Genomic DNA, 17115 nt, shown 5'->3' on the forward strand with positions numbered 1-17115 from the left:
GTATAATAATTTTAGAATGTGAAATTAATTTTAGTTATAAATGCTTTTGGAGTGTAGAAGCCATAAAATTACTCTTTTGCCTAATGAAAAACTGAATTTCGATTGGAGGTTAATGAAAAAATATTTTTTCCTTTATCAAAGTTCAGGGGACTTCTTAAATTGTTGATGGAGCCCAGGTTCAAAACCACTGTTTTTAGCTTATCTTAGCTAAGTTAAATGTATACAGTTCTTTTAAAACTTTCCTAGGTTTCCACTCTAAAATGTCCTTGAAGCAGCATAGAGGTGTTGTAAAATAGCGAGGGGGGAAAAAAATAATCTCACATCTGTTTTATAAAACACAATCATTTGGGATGAAAGAACCCACTGAAGTTTCTTTGTGTTTTTACCAGTTGAAGTACAACAAAAATGTGAGACACAAAATGCATCTGTTTGGAAGTGAAGAACAGTTGAATTGTATTGCTTTGGACAATTTTTTTGGCAAGCAGTTCCCTGGGGCAATCTATAGACATCTTAAGAGGCAGTGCTCTTATTTAAATGATTAAATAATATGCATGCATCAGTAAATATTTCTCTTTACAACTTCCAGAGTCCTCCAGAGTAGACAACAGACCTCTCCAGCCCTTTATGAAACCTGAAAATGCATCTCGTTCAAGCCAAATTTCAGTAAGTGCATTTTTTTATCCAATTCTTCTATGGTTTTTGCTACAATATTGTTCTCTTCTGGGTCTCAAGGTTAATTTTGGTCCTCTTGTTCTTTTAGATTCATTAACGTTCCTTTTCCACCCTCCTTTTTATGGGTTTTACTCTCACCCCTAATAGATGTCTTTAAAAATACAGTGGTCGCCCGATTATCGCGAGGGTTCCTGTAATAACCGAGAAACACGGTCTCCAATTTAACAGTTCCATTCCAGGACCCCTCGCAATGATCGGTTTTTCGCGAAGTAGCGGTGCGGAAGTAAAAACACCATCTGCGCATGCGCAGATGGTGTTTTTACTTCCGCCGCAGCAGCGAGGAGCCGAAGATTGGGGTTTCCCCGCCGCCCACGCAAACTCCTCGCTGCTGCCGCGCCCGCCGCTTGTCCGCCCGCCGCTTGTCCGCCGCCTGCCTGCCCGCACGCCCGCCCTTCGCCCGCCCACGCCGTTCGCTCGCGCCGCTTCCCAGCTGAGTCCTGAAGCGAACTTCCGCGTTTGGCTTCAGGACTCAGCTGGGAAGCGGCGCTGGGGTTTCCCTGCCGCCCACGCAAACTCCTCGCTGATGCCCGCCGCTCGCCCTCCCGCCAGCAAGAGGGGGAAGACCCAGGGAAGCCGCCCAGCAGCTGATCTGCCCGGCGCCATCTACGCATGCGTGGCCATAGAAAAAACGGCGCGCATGCGCAGATGGTGTTTTTACTTCCGGGTTGAAAAATCGCTATATAGCCTTTCGCAATGATCGGGATTGCGGAACCCGGGGGATCACTGTACAGTAATACCTCATGATACGAACTTAATTGGTGCAAGGAGGAGGTTCGTAAGACGAAAGGTTCGTAAGACGAAACATTGTTTCCCATAGGAAACAATGTAAAGTCAATTAATCCGTGCAACCAAAAAACCCCCCGCAAAAAAACGGCTTTTTGCGACTGCTGGGAAGCCGCACGGCTGTTTTAAAAGGTGACAGCCGGCCTGGGGGGCTTCCCAGCACCCTCCCGAACCCGGGTTCGGGGTTCAGGGGGGTGCTGGCAAGCCCCCAGGCCGGCTGCGACCTTTTAAAACACCCGCACCGCTTCGCAGCTGTCTCCTGAAGCCGAACGCTAAAGCCGAACTTCCGCGTTCGGCTTCGGGAGACAGCTGGGAAGCGGCCCGGGTGTTTTAAAAGGTCGCAGCCAGCCTGGGGGGCTTCCCAGCAACCTCCCAGCCTCTTCTTACGAACTTTGTTCGAGTTACGAACCGGCGTTCGGGAGGCTTCTGGGAAGCCCCGCCGCCCGGCTGTCACCTTTTAAAACAGCCGCGCGGCTTCCCAGCAGTCTCTGAACGCCGGTTCGTAACTCGGAAAAAGTTCGTAAGAAGAGGCAAAATTTTTCTGAACCCCGGGTTCGTATCACGAGTTGTTCGTAAGACGAGGGGTTCATATCTTGAGGTACCACTGTATGTATCTTACTACGAAGAACCTCATACTATCCCCCCTCTCCCTTTTTCCCACAATAGAAAATGCATAATGCATAATGCATGATAGAAAATGCATACAGTGGTACCTCTACTTAAGAAAGCCTCTACTTACGAACCTTTCTAAATAAGAACCGGGTGTTCAAGATTTTTTTGCCTCTTCTCAAGAACCATTTTCCACTTACAAACCCGAGCTTCCGAAACTAACTGGGAAAGGCAGGGAGAAGCCTCCATGGGGCCTCTCTAGGAATCTCCTGGGAGGAAACAGAGCCAGAAAAGGCAGGGAGAAGCCTCCGTGGGGCCTCTCTAGGAATCTCCTGGGAGGAAACAGAGCCAGAAAAGGCAGGGAGAAGCCTCCGTGGGGCCTCTCTAGGAATCTCCTGGGAGGAAACAGAGCCGGAAAAGGCAGGAAGAAGCCTCGGTGGGGTCTCTCTAGGAATCTCCTGGGAGGAAACAGAGCCAGAAAAGGCAGGGAGAAGCCTCCGTGGGGCCTCTCTAGGAATCTCCTGGGAGGAAACAGAGCCGGAAAAGGCAGGAAGAAGCCTCCGTGGGGCCTCTCTAGGAATCTCCTGGGAGGAAACAGAGCCAGAAAAGGCAGGGAGAAGCCTCCGTGGGGCCTCTCTAAGAATCTCCTGGGAGGAAACAGAGCCGGGAAAGGCAGGAAGAAGCCTCGGTGGGGTCTCTCTATGAATCTCCTGGGAAGAAACAGGGCCGGAAAAGGTGGGAAGAAGTCTCCGTGGGCCTTGTCCTTGACTTAGGACTGTTAGCTTACTGACCATTTGAAGTTATAACGGACCGTAACGACGGAGGAGCAAAGGGTTCATTTAATGACTGTGGTGTTTGCTTTACTGGCACTGCATTAATGGAAGGCCCTTTATGATTATCAAGACTTACAACTCAATTTGTGAACTCAATTAGAGTTGTAACTCAAGGACTACCGGTTTCCTTAAAAATGGGTCTTCCCCAGCAAGGGCTGTATTTGTTGTCAGATATTTATTGTATTTTTATTTATGGTGGCCTGCATTCTATTCGGAGAGGATCTTTTACCCTGAAGGCCAAGACGGAAATACTTCTACTAAATCACGATTAAAGGAGAGGCTAAGCAGAGACAGAAGGATGGTAAAAGTAAAGACTTGTTTGAGGTTATCACAATTCCTAATCTTTTCAGGGTCAGACCAAACAACTTGTTCTTGGCGACGTGGCAATATTTTATTTTATTTTTCTGCTATATATCAATTTTCACAACAAGGGTACGTATTAAAAGGAGGCTTAGATCAAGAACTGCGTTGTGTGTCACAGCCTTGTACGTGCTGAAGCTAGAAACCACATTCTTCTCGTTCTTAGAGTCCAGCTTTGTGGAACAAGGAGAAAGTTGGCGGTCATCTGCTCCGGAAGTCTCTAGAATATTCCTCTTCCAGCGACGAACTCTGCAGCAGCGACGAGGATGATGAGGGTGACGGACACATAAGGTTGGCTCTCACAATCTTCAGCCTCCAACCACCAATGACTAACTTCCAAGTTGATAGAATTCAAGTAGTCTAGTTTAATTCTGGTGACCCAGGGAAGGTATATCTTAGTTATTGCATGTCAGCAATTACCGTATTTTTTGGAGAATAAGACGCACCACAGTATAAGACGCACCTCAATTTTTGGGGAGAAAAATAGGGAAAAGAATCTGCTTACCAGACATTCCTGTGGCTAGCATCCTTAGTCTGGTCAGCTTCAGCACATTATTTTAGCTCCTGGTTAGGGCTTTAAAAAACATTATTTGGAGAGAGTAACAATGAAAGAGCTTGCAAGCCAGTAAGAACTGGGAACAGAATTAGCACCTGGAAAGAAACATTCGGAGCAAGTAGAGCAATGGAAAAAACCCTGCAAAGACATAGGGCTTGGAAAACATTCTTCACAGAGAGTAACAATGAAAGAGCTTGCAAGCTGGTAAGAGCTGGGAACATCGTTTGCACCTGGTTAGGGCTGGAAAGAAACTTATTCGGAGCAAAATAGAGCAATGGAAAAAACCCTGCAAAGACTTAGGGTTTGGAAAACATTCTTCGCAGAGAGAAACAATGAAAGAGCCTGCAAGGTAAGAGTTGGGAAGAATGATGTTTCTTCCACACTCCCTATTTTTCCACGCAATCTCCATCCCACTCTATGTCCTTCCTCCAGCGAGACACAAGGGCGTGGATGCCCTGTTGGTACCACTCCTTGTTCTGGTCACGAAGCCATTTCTGCACTGTGCGAATCACCACTTGGTCATCCTCAAAATGTCTTCCGCGACTAACCGTACTTCTGTCAACTGCAGATTCTCCATAAACTGTACACAAACGTTGGTGAATGTTCCCAACAGTTTCTTTCTCCGCAGTGAGAAATTCAATGACGACATGCTGCTTGTAACGTACATCACTTACAGACGCTATTCCAAAACACTGCTGCAGCTACGCTATATTGCTACGCTATATAAGTGTTGGTTATGACCTATAAAGCCCTTCATGGCATCGGACCAGAATATCTCCGGGACCGCCTTCTGCCGCACGAATCCCAGCGACCGATTAGGTCCCACAGAGTTGGCCTTCTCCGGGTCCCGTCGACTAAATAATGTCGTCTGGCGTGTCCCAGGGGAAGAGCCTTCTCTGTGGCGGCCCCGACTCTCTGGAACCAGCTCCCCCTGGAGATTAGAACTGCCCTCACCCTCCTTGCCTTCCGTAAACTCCTTAAAACTCACCTCTGCCATCAGGCATGGGGGAATTGAGGCATTCCCCCCTCCCCCAGGCCTATACAATTTATGTATGGTATGTCTGTGTGTATGTCTGGTTTAATAATGGGGTTTTTAAATTTTTTAAATTTATTAGATTTGTTGTGAATTGTTTTATTATATGTTGTGAGCCGCCCCGAGTCTATGGAGAGGGGCGGAATACAAATCTAATAAGTAAGTAAGTAAGTAAATAAGTAAGTAAGTAAGTAAGTAAGTAAGTAAATAAATATGTCTGAAGAAACACAAAATTTACACATGCACTCCTGACCATTCAAATAACGTATATCTAAAGTTTTGCATTCATACTGTTACTGTAGGCTGAGGGGGTGGGGGTGGGAATGGTGCATTACTTTCCGGGCAACCCTCGTATACCATCATGGAAATACCAGCAGACGCTAGAACGCTGTTTTGCTGGGCACGTTTTTTTATTAATTTCTGAATGCCTGCTTAATTAAAAAACCCAAACATTCAAAATAACTTCGGCTCCAAGGAGAAGGGGATGATCTCCAGATGCTCTCTATCCAAGAGACGGTCAAGTGACCCTTGACACCCCCCCCCCCATCGTATCACAGACCCAGAGAGCAGGTTTCATACATAAGCCAGGATGGCACCAGCCCAAGATTAGATACGATGAATATTACACATTTTAATTCCGAGCGGAGGGTTCCTGAATTCCAAGCAGCACGTACTTTGATGCCTCTTTCAATGGCTGGGCTTCCCTACAATGAGCCCAGCTGTCGGCGGTGACCTTTCCCTGGTTATTTTTTTTCAATAGCTGCCTCCGCGCACTGAATGCCGATGAATGCGCTCTTTTAAAGGTGATCGTGCAACCCTTTTCAATCTGCCCGTTGGCACATGGCTCGGAGGAGAGGATGCCCCGTGTGATCAGAAAGAGATAGGAGAACCGAGTTGTGCCAGGTTTTCGGGGGGGAAACTTCCAAATTTAAATAGAATAAATTAGAATGTTTTATTGGCCAAGTGTGATTGGACACTGTGTTCAGTTTATTTGTATTATTTGTATTTGTATTTATCACTCTACTAAACCAATAATTCCCTCAACACTTTCAGACTTTTTATTAAATCTTCACTTCTATTCTACTAGTTTTTCTCATCATTCCTTTCACCCATTTCCTCCCATGTTGACTGTATGACTGTAACTGGTTGCTTATATCCTAAGATTTTTATTAATATTGCTTCTTCATTGCTTATTTGACCCCTATGACTATCATTAAGTGTCGTACCACATGATTCTTGACAAATGTATATTTTATTTTATGTATGCTGAGAGCATATGCACCAAGACAAATTCCTTGTGTGTCCAACCACACTTGGCCAATAAAAAAAAAATTCTATTCTATTCTATTCTATTCTATTAAATTTGTATGCCGCCCCTCTCCGAAGACTCGGGGCGGCTAACAACAATATAAAAAGACAATGTAAACAAATCTAATATTAAAAACAATCTAAAAAACCCCAATTTAAAGAACCACTCATACATACAAGCATACCATGTATAAATTTTATAAGCCTAGGGGAAGGGAATATTTCAATTCCCCTATGCCTGACGACAGAGGTGGGTTTGTGAAAGGCAAGGAGGGTGGGGGCAACTCTGATATCTGGGGGGAGCTGGTTCCAGAGGGCCGGGGCCGCCACAGAGAAGGCTCTTCTCCTGGGTCCCGCCAAACGACATTGCTTAGTCGACGGGCCCCAGTGAAGGCCAACTCTGTGAGACCTAACCGGTCGCTGGGATTCGTGCGGCAGAAGGAATAAATAAACAGAATTTAGTTTATTTGTTTATTCAATTTTTATGCCACCCTTCTCCTTAGACTCAGGGCGTCAATAGCACTTTTTAACAGAGCTAGTATATTGCCCCCACAATCCGGGTCCTCATTTGACCCACCTCGGAAGGATGGAAGGCTGAGTCAACCTTGAGCCGGTGATGAGATTTGAACCGCTGACCTGGAGACCTCACCTACGAAAAAATATGGATAAAATTGAACGGGTCCAAAGACGGGCTACAAAAATGTTGGAAGGTCTTAAGCATATAACTTATCAGGAAAGACTTCATTAACTCCATCTGTATAGTCTGGAGGACAGAAGGGAAAGGGGGGACATGATCAAAACATTTAAATATGTTAAAGGATTAAATAAGGTTCAGGGGAGAAGTGTTTTTAATAGGAAAGTGAACACAAGGACAAGGGGGCACAATCTGAGGTTAGTTGGAGGAAAGATCAGAAGCAATGTGAGAAAATATTATTTGACTGAAAGAGGAGTAGATGCTTGGAGCAAACTTCCAGCAGATGTGGTTGGTCAATCCACAGGAACTGAATTTAAACATGCCTGGGATAAACATAGATCCATCCTAATTGGATTAATGGGATTATTAACTGGAGTGGACTAAATATAGTTCACTCAGTGACCATTCGGAGTGACAGCGGCATGAAACAAAGTGATTTAGGTTCGGTTTTCCACATTTATTGACCACTGTAGCGTCCCCAAATGCCTGCAAGGGATATACAACCCTTCCATTCTCCACCATTCCTGCCAGAGAGGAAGAAGCTTCTTAGATGAGAAGCGAAACATCTTCAAATAAAAAACAAGGAAGTCCAGTTGCCTCCTGGGGGGAAAAAAGCACCTTTGGGACATTGATTGGTTTGGTTCTTGGATGCCGCTGTTTTTTCGTGTTTTTATTTTTTATGTGTGTGTGGCGGTGGAGGGGGGGCTTTCCTTTGGAGTCGTTCTTGGAGGGTCTTTTTTTAAAAAAATGCATTTATTTTGCTCTCCTTCTCCTGCACTAATTGGAATTTGTTCCTAGGCAACCGCTCAGCAATGGATTGACCGGATTCCCAAGGGCAGGAGTTGCTGACGGGATCGAACTGAATTCTCCTTGCGTTGTAGCTGTTCACCAGGTAATTCTCTGCAAAGGTTGGGAGAGGACTCCAATGGATAGGTCCAAAATAATGATGGTGGTGATGATGATGATGTATTACTGGGTTTTTTGAATAAAATAACAACAACAACAATAATAACAATAACAATTATTATTAATAATAATAATAATAACAATAACAACAATAATAATTAATAATAATGATAATGATAATAATAGTAATAATACAAACTTAGAGGACAGAAGGAAAAGGGGGGACATGATCGAAACATTTAAATATGTTAAAGGGTTAAATAAGGTTCAGGAGGGAAGTGTTTTTAATAGGAAAGTGAACACAAGAACAAGGGGACACAATCTGAAGTTAGTTGGGGGAATGATCAAAGGCAACATGAGAAAATATTATTTGACTGAAAGAGTAGTAGATCCTTGGAACAAACTTCCAGCAGCTGTGGTTGGTAAATCCACAGTAACTGAGTTTAAACATGCCCTGGATAAACATATATCCATTGTAAGATAAAATACAGGAAATAGTATAAGGGCAGACTAGATGGACCATGAGGTCTTTTTCTGCCGTCAGTCTTCTATGTTTCTATGTTTTCTAAGTCGTGTTTCCTTCTGCCCAGTTTGTAACTTAGCTTCACCTCCTTTTTTTCAAGTGTGTGCTCACACTTTGCTTGTAAAAATTACCCTGTGTTGTAAAATTCCCTTTCCTGGTATTTGAGAGGATGGAATGGAATGGAATGGAATAGAATAGAACAATGGAATGGAATGGAATGGAATGGAATAGAATAGAATAGAACAATGGAATGGAATGGAGTAGAATAGAATAGAATAGAATAGAATAGAGCTGGGAACATTATTAGCACCTGATCAGAGCTGGAAAGAAACTTATTTGGAGCAAGTTAATGAAAAAAAAACAGTGCAAAGACTTTTGGCTTGGAAACATTCTTTGCAGAGAGTAACAATGAAAGAACCTGCACAGTAAGAGCTGGGAAGCTTGTTAGCACCTAGTTAGGACTAGGGGGGAAAAGCTCCAAAAAAAGCTACACTCAGAGTATAAGATGCACCTGAATTTTCAGCCTCTCTTAAGGAGGAAAAAGGTGAGTCTTATACTCTGAAAAATACGTTACTCTCATTATGCCCAGAGAGAGAAATATTCTGCCTCTACCTAGTGTCCTGGTTTCTGGTAGAAATTTAGCAATTACAAATAACTCTTATTAAATGCATCATTTCATGAATAAAGCAACTCTGTTTATTTCTCTGCTCTCCTGTAATTCAACACATTCCATACAGGCACTCGGTCCTTATCTCTCACATTCCTTATTTCTCACATTCCTCCTCCTGCTCCACTTCACAAGATTTATTTTCCTAACAGCATGACTTTAAAAAACAACAGAACTGACGGTTCACAATACAGAATCCTTTTGCTTACTTTAACGGTGCAAAAAACACATCCATTTTCCCTTCCACAACGTTGAAACTCCACCCTTCTTCTCCACTGACCCCCTGACGTGCCAAATACATCACTGCAGTATTTAACCCATTCTTCTCCTTAATATCTTCTTCCAGACCTCTGTTCTCTACGTTTTTGGACCCTTCTGAATTTAGGGTTAACCCAGTGAGCGTCTGATTCTCCCCCGCTACATCCTGAAGTCATACAAGAATGGTGGAAGGTCTTAAGCATAAAACGTATCAGGAAAGACTTCATGAACTCCATCTGTATAGTCTGGAGGACAGAAGGAAAAGGGGGGACATGATCGAAACATTTAAATATGTTAAAGGGTTAAATAAGGTCCAGGAGGGAAGTGTTTTTAATAGGAAAGTGAACACAAGAACAAGGGGACACAATCTGAAGTTAGTTGGGGGAAAGATCAAAAGCAACGTGAGAAAATATTATTTCACTGAAAGAGTAGTAGATCCTTGGAATAAACTTCCAGCAGATGTGGTTGGTAAATCCACAGTAACTGAATTTAAACATGCCTGGGATAAACATATATCCATTGTAAGATTAAAATACAGGAAATAGTATAAGGGCAGACTAGATGGACCATGAGGTCTTTTTCTGCCGTCAGTCTTCTATGTTTCTATGTTTCTATAGCCCTATCCTGTGGCTGGCCTCCCACCTGTTCTACTACCTGTAACCCCGGGGGCCCCACTAATTCATAAACACTATCTGAATCCGAGTCCTCAATATCTTCATCATCCTCCCACTGATCAGGAGTATGTACAACACCTAGGATCAAACTCACAACCTCCTAGAGCTCCACCTCTAGGCCACCACGCCACCAGCGATTCACTTATTAACAGAACTTTCTCGTGTAACAACAAACCTTGAGGATGTCAAATTTGCTCATAAATGGAGCTCTAGTGGTGCTTCTCCATGCTTCCATATTCTCCTAGTGAGTGATTTGGCTTTTTAAAAACTTTGTGTCACCTCTGGATTCGTGGTTGACCTGCTGACATCTGCTGAGCTTCATCCCAGCCAGCAAAGTCCGTGGCAGACAGTTTTCCTGTTCTATGCCAGCAATAAACCATCTTTTTATTTTTTTTGGACTTCTGGCTTCAGATGTGCTTGGAGACGAAAGAGGAAGCAGAATTACATTATCTGCAGTTGCATCCTCTTGGCTCCGCAACCTTTCCGCAATGGCCAGATTTTTCAAAACTGGAGCTTTCGTGGGATTATCCAGCTGAAAAGGATTCAAAGATTTTTCCAAGCCACCATCGGGCCTGGAGCCAGGTTGTTTGTGGGTTAATTCGGCAAGCCTACTTCGATCCGAAGAACAGCTCCGTACTAACAAAAGGCAATCCAGCGCGTTTTGCGGGAAAAATGTATTGTTTACACATTCCAATCAAAGCAAAGCTATCTCAAGATCCGTTTCTCCTGTCATTCAAGGCGACCCATCAGTACAATGGGAAGAAGGTTTATTTCTACTGCAGGAGTGTTCTGTCTGGGTCACTCCAGAAGCCAATACCAACCCAAAAAGAGAAGCCAGACACACTGGTAAAAGGCAAAGGCAGTTTTATAAAATTCAAGAAAAACACAGGTAACAGAAAATGTCCTTACAAACAGGAAAACGCTGTATCTTCAGATACATCCACGAAGGCAAAAGTCCATGCAGCAATACAGAATTCTTGCTGCCAAGCCGAGGCTGTAGATAGCAGGCCTACACCTCCCACGGGTCTTCCAAAGCTGCTGGGCCACAAGCCAGGAACAGAGACTCCGAGAAACAAGACAGGATAACGCACCTTCAAACTGATAACACTCCACATGGCTTCAAGGGCTTGCCTGCCTTTTAAACCCTGCTAAGGAGGACCACACCCAAGCCCAGCTGTTCCTAATTCAGTGCTGGTAATACTTCTTTAATTGCTCCTTTCTTTGATCTGACCGTCTCTGTCGCATGTCAATGACGGCTTGAGCTTCATCACCTAATGACTCCAAACTACTGGCTGGGGAGAGCCCCCCCTCCCCCGGAGCTCTCATGCTGTTCTCCTTCGTCCCATTCCTGATTTTCCTCTCCCCCCCCCATCCGACTGTTCAGCCCCCTCCTCTTCGCTGTCATCCTCCTCCGGGCATGGAGCCAGCAGAGACACAGCCGGTCCCTGAGCAGCCTCAGGCTGAACCACAACAAGGAGAAAGCCAGAATGGACTTTAAAAAAAAAAAAATCATTGACAAAGATTTTGGGAAGAATAAGTGGGCCGTAGCTCTTGCTGCTTTCTGAAAATTTGCCAAGGAAGACTTCTCTTTAGAACCAAAGAATCTGAGAATTGGAAGAGACCTTGGAGGTCTTCTAGTCCAACCCTACCTGTTGAAGGCAGAAGACTGCATTTCATCCTGGCCAAATGGTTGTGTAATCTTTTCCCGAAGACCTCCAACGATGCAGCACAGATAACTCCAGGGACCAAGCGGTTCCATTGATTAATTGTTCTCACTGATGGGAAATTTCTTCTTAGGTCAAAGAAGGAGAAGGAGAAGTGTAGGAGGAGGTGTAAGAGAAGGGGAAAGGGAAGGAGAAGGAGGAAGAGGAGGAGGAGGAGAAGAAAGGAAGAAGAGGAAGAAGAAGAAGAAAGAGAAGGAGAAGGAAAAGAAGAGGAAGAAAAGAAGAGGAGGAAAAAGAAAAAGAAGTAGGAGGAGGAGAGGAAGGAGGAAGAAGAAGAGGAGGAGGGGGAGGAGGAGGAGGAGGAGGAGGAGGAGGAGAGGAAGTTACTTTCTTACAACTCACTCCAGACTTTAAGGGAGGCCTTCCCAAACTTGGTAAATTACACCAAATTAGGAAAAAATGTTTTTTAGTGTGTAGGTAAAAGGGAATGAATCCATCACCCAACTGCAACAGGGACATTTAAATATGGACTTTATGATAAGTGGTAAAATGAACTTATTTTACATATTGTAAGTGATTTTGGGTAGTGAAGGAAGTTCTTAATGACTCACAAGCCTGCTGGCAGCGATGAGTCTTTAGGTTCTTACAGAGGGCAGGCAGGGTGGGGCAGTATGAATCTCCGGCGGGGAGTTCGTTCCAGAGGGCCGGGTGGGGTCCCCACAGAGAAGGTTCTTCCCCTAGGCCCCTAGGCAACATTGTCTAGCTGACGGGACCCAGAGAAGGCCAACTCTGTGGGACCTGACCGGTTATTGGGATTCATGCTGCAGAAGACATTCCCTTAAGGTTGCAACTTAGATGTTCAATTTGCTCTTTGGTGCAGGATAAGGCTGCGGGGAAACATGGCTGTGGTGCTGCTGAAGAACTGTGGAGCATGAACAATCAGAATTACTTGCTGCCCGACCTCCTGCAACAGAGTCACATTTCGGCAAACCAGATGAAAACCTCTGCTCAGGAACTTCAGAACAATCCTCCTGCTAATCAGGTCAAAGCTCTTAAACCAGTAACCAATGTTAAACTTTAAAAGTCTGGGTTTTTATTTTTAAATGGGGAAGGATGAACTTCTGGTTCTGGGGATCACCACGTGCTGTGTGTACGGGCAGAAGTAGAAGGGACACGAGTGTCCAGTTGTCTAATAGTTGCACAGTTCTGCAACGATGGGCCCTAAGAAGTGATGAGAGAGTCCATCCATGAGAAGCTGAAGGAGATATTTTGCTTTGAGTATTGATTGATTGATTGATTGATTGATTGATTGATTGATTGATTGATTTGTATGCCGCCCCTCTCCGGAAACTCAGAGTGGCTAAGAGCAACAATAAAGCAGTGTACAATAGTAATCTAATACTAAAAACGATTAAAAAACCCATTAATATAAAAACCAGACATACATACATACATACCATGCATAGAATTGTAAAGGCCTAGGGGGAAAGAGGATCTCAATTCCCCCATGCCTGATGGCAGAGGTGGGTTTTAAGTAGCTTACAAAAGGCAAGGAGGGTGGGGGCAATTCTAATCTCTGGGGGGAGTTGGTTCGAGAGGGCCGGGGCCGCCACAGAGAAGGCTCTTCCCCTGGGTCCCGCCAGCGATCCTTCTGTTAATGCAGCCTAGAACTGTGTTGGCTTTTTTGGCAGCTGCTGCACATGGCTGGCTCCTATTTAAATGGTTGTCCACTAGGACTCCAAAGTCCCTCTCACAGTTGTTCATGCTCATGTCTCTCTCTCACACATCATCCCATTGGGTTTTGAAGGAACCTGGCTGGATTGACTCCAGTTGCTGAGTTCTCACCTACCAGCAATAACCAGCAGTTCCATTTCAGGGCTGAAACCCCAAGGAATCAAACACAAAGTACGTGAGATCTCACAAGGTTGACTGATCGCTTCATCATATCCTGCCATCAGCTACAGCTCTTGGAAATTTGCACCAAAGAACCAGAGGTATATGCTTAATTTATTTTCGGCTCTTATTTTTACACCAGGCACTGAACCCCGACAGCACCCCTTCCAAAAACAGTTCTTCCTCCACATCCTCTTTTACATCCTTCATTGATCCTAGACTTCTCCAAATCTCGCCTTCTTCCAGTCCGACTGGACCCAACGGTGGTTCCCGTAAGTATAGACAAGGTCATCCTTGCCTCTTTTATTAAATGGGTGGAACTATAAATTCCTGGCATCTGGGATAAAGTCAAAGCTTAGTGGTAGAATGTTTGGGAATGGTGGTAGGGAAAGCGAGTAGAATGCTTGGCTGCATAGCTAGAGGTATCACAAGCAGGAAGAGGGAGATTGTGATCCCGCTGTATATAGAACGCTGGTGAGACCCCATTTGGAATAATGTGTCCAGTTCTGGAGACCTCACCTACAAATTTTCCCAAATATGCCAACATGGCATCTCTAATAAATTGGAACTTTGAGCAACTTCTAGAAAGAGAGAGATTGTGATCCCGCTGTATATTTGGAATACTGTGTTCAATTCTGGAGGCCTCACTTACAAAAAGATATTGATAACATTGAACGGGTCCAAAGACGGGCTACAAGAATGGTGGAAGGTCTTAAGCATAAAACGTATCAGGAAAGACTTAATGAACTCAATCTGTATAGTCTGGAGGACAGAAGGAAAAGGGGGGACATGATCAAAACATTTAAATATGTTAAAGGGTTAAATAAGGTTCAGGAGGGAAGTGTTTTTAATAGGAAAGTGAACCCAAGGACAAGGGGGCACAATATGAGGTGAGTTGGGGGAAAGATCAGAAGCCGTGTGAGAAAATATTTGAGTGCAAGAGTCGTAGATGCTTGGAACAAACTTCCAGCAGATGTGGGTTGGTAAATCCACAGTAAGTGAATTGAAACATGCCTGGGATAAACATCCATCCATCCTAAGATAAAATGCAGGAAATAGTACACAGGCAGACTGGATGGACCATGAGGTCTTTTTCTGCCGTCAATCTTCTATGTTTCTATGTACGGGTTCTATACATAGAACCTCTGGTCATCACTATCATGGTCACCAATCCCACTCTTATTGAAAAGTCGAATATGGATGTCGTAGATGCTTCAGATATTCAGCCCCAGAAGTTAGTGGTCATTCTTCTCCTCTCCTTTTGTTCCAGCGGTCCAGTGCGGAAAACCGATCCTCCCAGGTCGGCTAAACACAAGGAAAGGTTCTGTGGTCAACGTCAACCCTACAAATATCCGTCCGCAGAGTGACAGCCCCGAAATCCGGCAAATATAAAAAGAAGTTCAATTCCGAGATCCTGTGTTCTGCGCTCTGGGGTGAGTAACCTGGTTGGAAGCAGAGACCGACGGCAGCCCAGAGAGTCCATTCTTTGCCTGCAGGACACACATTTTGGGACGTGAAGCTCAACATGGGCTCCAGGTTGACTTGTGTCGGCTCAAACTGCTTTGGTTTTGCCTTAGTACGTTAGGTTACTCGTGGCTTGATTGTGGATATATCCAGGCATTATAATTTAATAATAATAATAATTTATTGGATTTGTATGCCGCCCCTCTCCGTAGACTCGGGGCGGCTAACAACAATAATAAAAACAACATGTACAATCCAATCATAAAAAAAACAACTAAAACCCCTATCATAAAACCAAACATACACACAAACATACCATGCATAACTTGTAATAGCCTAGGGGGAAGGAATATCCTAACTCCCCCATGCCTGGCGACAAAGGTGGGTCTTGAGTAATTTACGAAAGACAGGAGGGTGGGGGCAGTTCTAATCTCCGGGGGGAGTTTGGTTCCAGAGGGCCGGGGCCACCACAGAGAAGGCTCTTCCCCTGGGGCCCGCCAAACGACATTGTTTTAGTCGACGGGACCCGGAGAACGGCAACTCTGTGGGACCTTATCGGTCGCTGGGATTCGTGCGGGTAGCAGGCTGTCCTTAACGAATGATGGCTAAGCCATGGCATACAAATCTAATAAATAAATAAAATAAACGGCTTACTATAGGATCTGGGTATAGTCATTGAATGCTAGGGTGATAGAAGAGATGGATGTTCGGTCAAGGGAACTATTCTTGAGTCCAAAGAACAGAGGGGAAGATATTGCACTAGGAAAATGATTCATGTATTTATATCTTTATTATTTACTTACTTACTTAACTTACTTACTTACTTACTTACTTACTTACTTACTTACTTACTTACTTATTAGATTTGTGTGCCGCCCTTCTCCGTAGACTCGGGGCGGCTCACAACAACAATAAAACAATTCATGACAAATCTCATAATTTAAAAACGTTTTAAAAACCCCATTATTAAGCAGACATACATACAAACATACCATGCATAAATTGTATAGGCCGGGAGAGATATCTCAATTCCCCGATGCCTGGCGGCAAAGGTGGGTTTTAAGGAGTTTACGAAAGGCAAGGAGGGTGAGGTCAGTTCTAATATCCGTGGGGAGCTGGTTCCAGAGAGTCGGGGCCACCACAGGAGAAGGCTCTTCCCCTGGGACCCGCGCAGATGACATTGTTTAGTCGATGGGACCCCGGAGAAGGCCAACTCTGTGGGAGCTAATCGGTCGCTGGGATTCGTGTGGCAGAAGGCGGTCCCGGAGATATATCTTTCTTGAACCTCAGCAAGACGTTGCTATATAGTCAGTCTCTGTCTCTGTCTTTCTGTCTCTCTCTCATTCTCCCAGCAGGCTGACAAATCTGTCTGTCTGGATGATAAATAGTTGTCTACAACATCTATTTATCTCCGCCCCCTGCCCTTTATCTCCAGAGCTAGGGTGGTGCTTCGCTATCAGTGGTGGCTTTTCCGTCCCAAGGACCAGCCCATAGGTTTCCACTGCTCTCCTCTCCTCTGCCTTCTGTGTATCCGTGCAGCAGGCACAGGACTCAGCTGTTCTTCCTCTTCTTCATCAGCCACCTCAGACCTGGGGGCTGTTGACTCTCCATCTAACGGCTGATGGACAGCTCAGGCTCCGCCTCTGTCTGTCTCTCTCTCTCTCTCTCTGCCAGCTTCATTCCCTCTTCCCCCTCGGAGCTCTCAGGTTGCCTTGATGTTGATTCTGATCCCCACACTGCCTCCTCCTATCTATCTATCTATCTATCTATCTATCTATCTATCTATCTATCTATTTATTTTGTCCAATTACACAATACATATGGAAGAGAATAGACATGAAGTATTATATATAAAGAAAAGATATAAAAGTAGAGGAGAAGATATATGAAAGGAAGAAAAAGATATATGAGATATGAGATACAGGAGAGGACAATTGGACAGGGGACGAAAGGCACACTAGTGCACTTATGTATGCCCCTCTTACTGACCTCTTAGGAACCTGGAAGAGGTCAATCGTGGATAGTCTAACGGAGAAATGTTTGGGGTTAGGGGTTGACACTACTGAGACCGGTAATGAGTTCCACGCTTCGGGCAACTCGATTGCTAAAGTCATATTTTTTACAGTCAAGCTTGGAGCGATTAAAATTAAGTTTGAAT

General features: G+C 44.5%; 1 protein-coding gene across 1 annotated transcript in view; it reads left to right on the forward strand.

Annotated features, from left to right (window-relative positions):
- Positions 1–17115, forward strand: part of NRK (Nik related kinase) — a 96403-nt gene that overhangs the window by 54234 nt on the left and 25054 nt on the right. The window contains 7 exon segments of the mRNA XM_070759943.1: positions 587–663; positions 3484–3608; positions 7707–7800; positions 12481–12642; positions 13636–13765; positions 14764–14876; positions 14878–14926. Coding sequence (XP_070616044.1) covers positions 587–663; positions 3484–3608; positions 7707–7800; positions 12481–12642; positions 13636–13765; positions 14764–14876; positions 14878–14926 — 750 coding nt within the window.

This window comes from Erythrolamprus reginae, chromosome 8, assembly GCF_031021105.1.
Source record: "Erythrolamprus reginae isolate rEryReg1 chromosome 8, rEryReg1.hap1, whole genome shotgun sequence".
NCBI lineage: Eukaryota > Metazoa > Chordata > Lepidosauria > Squamata > Dipsadidae > Erythrolamprus > Erythrolamprus reginae.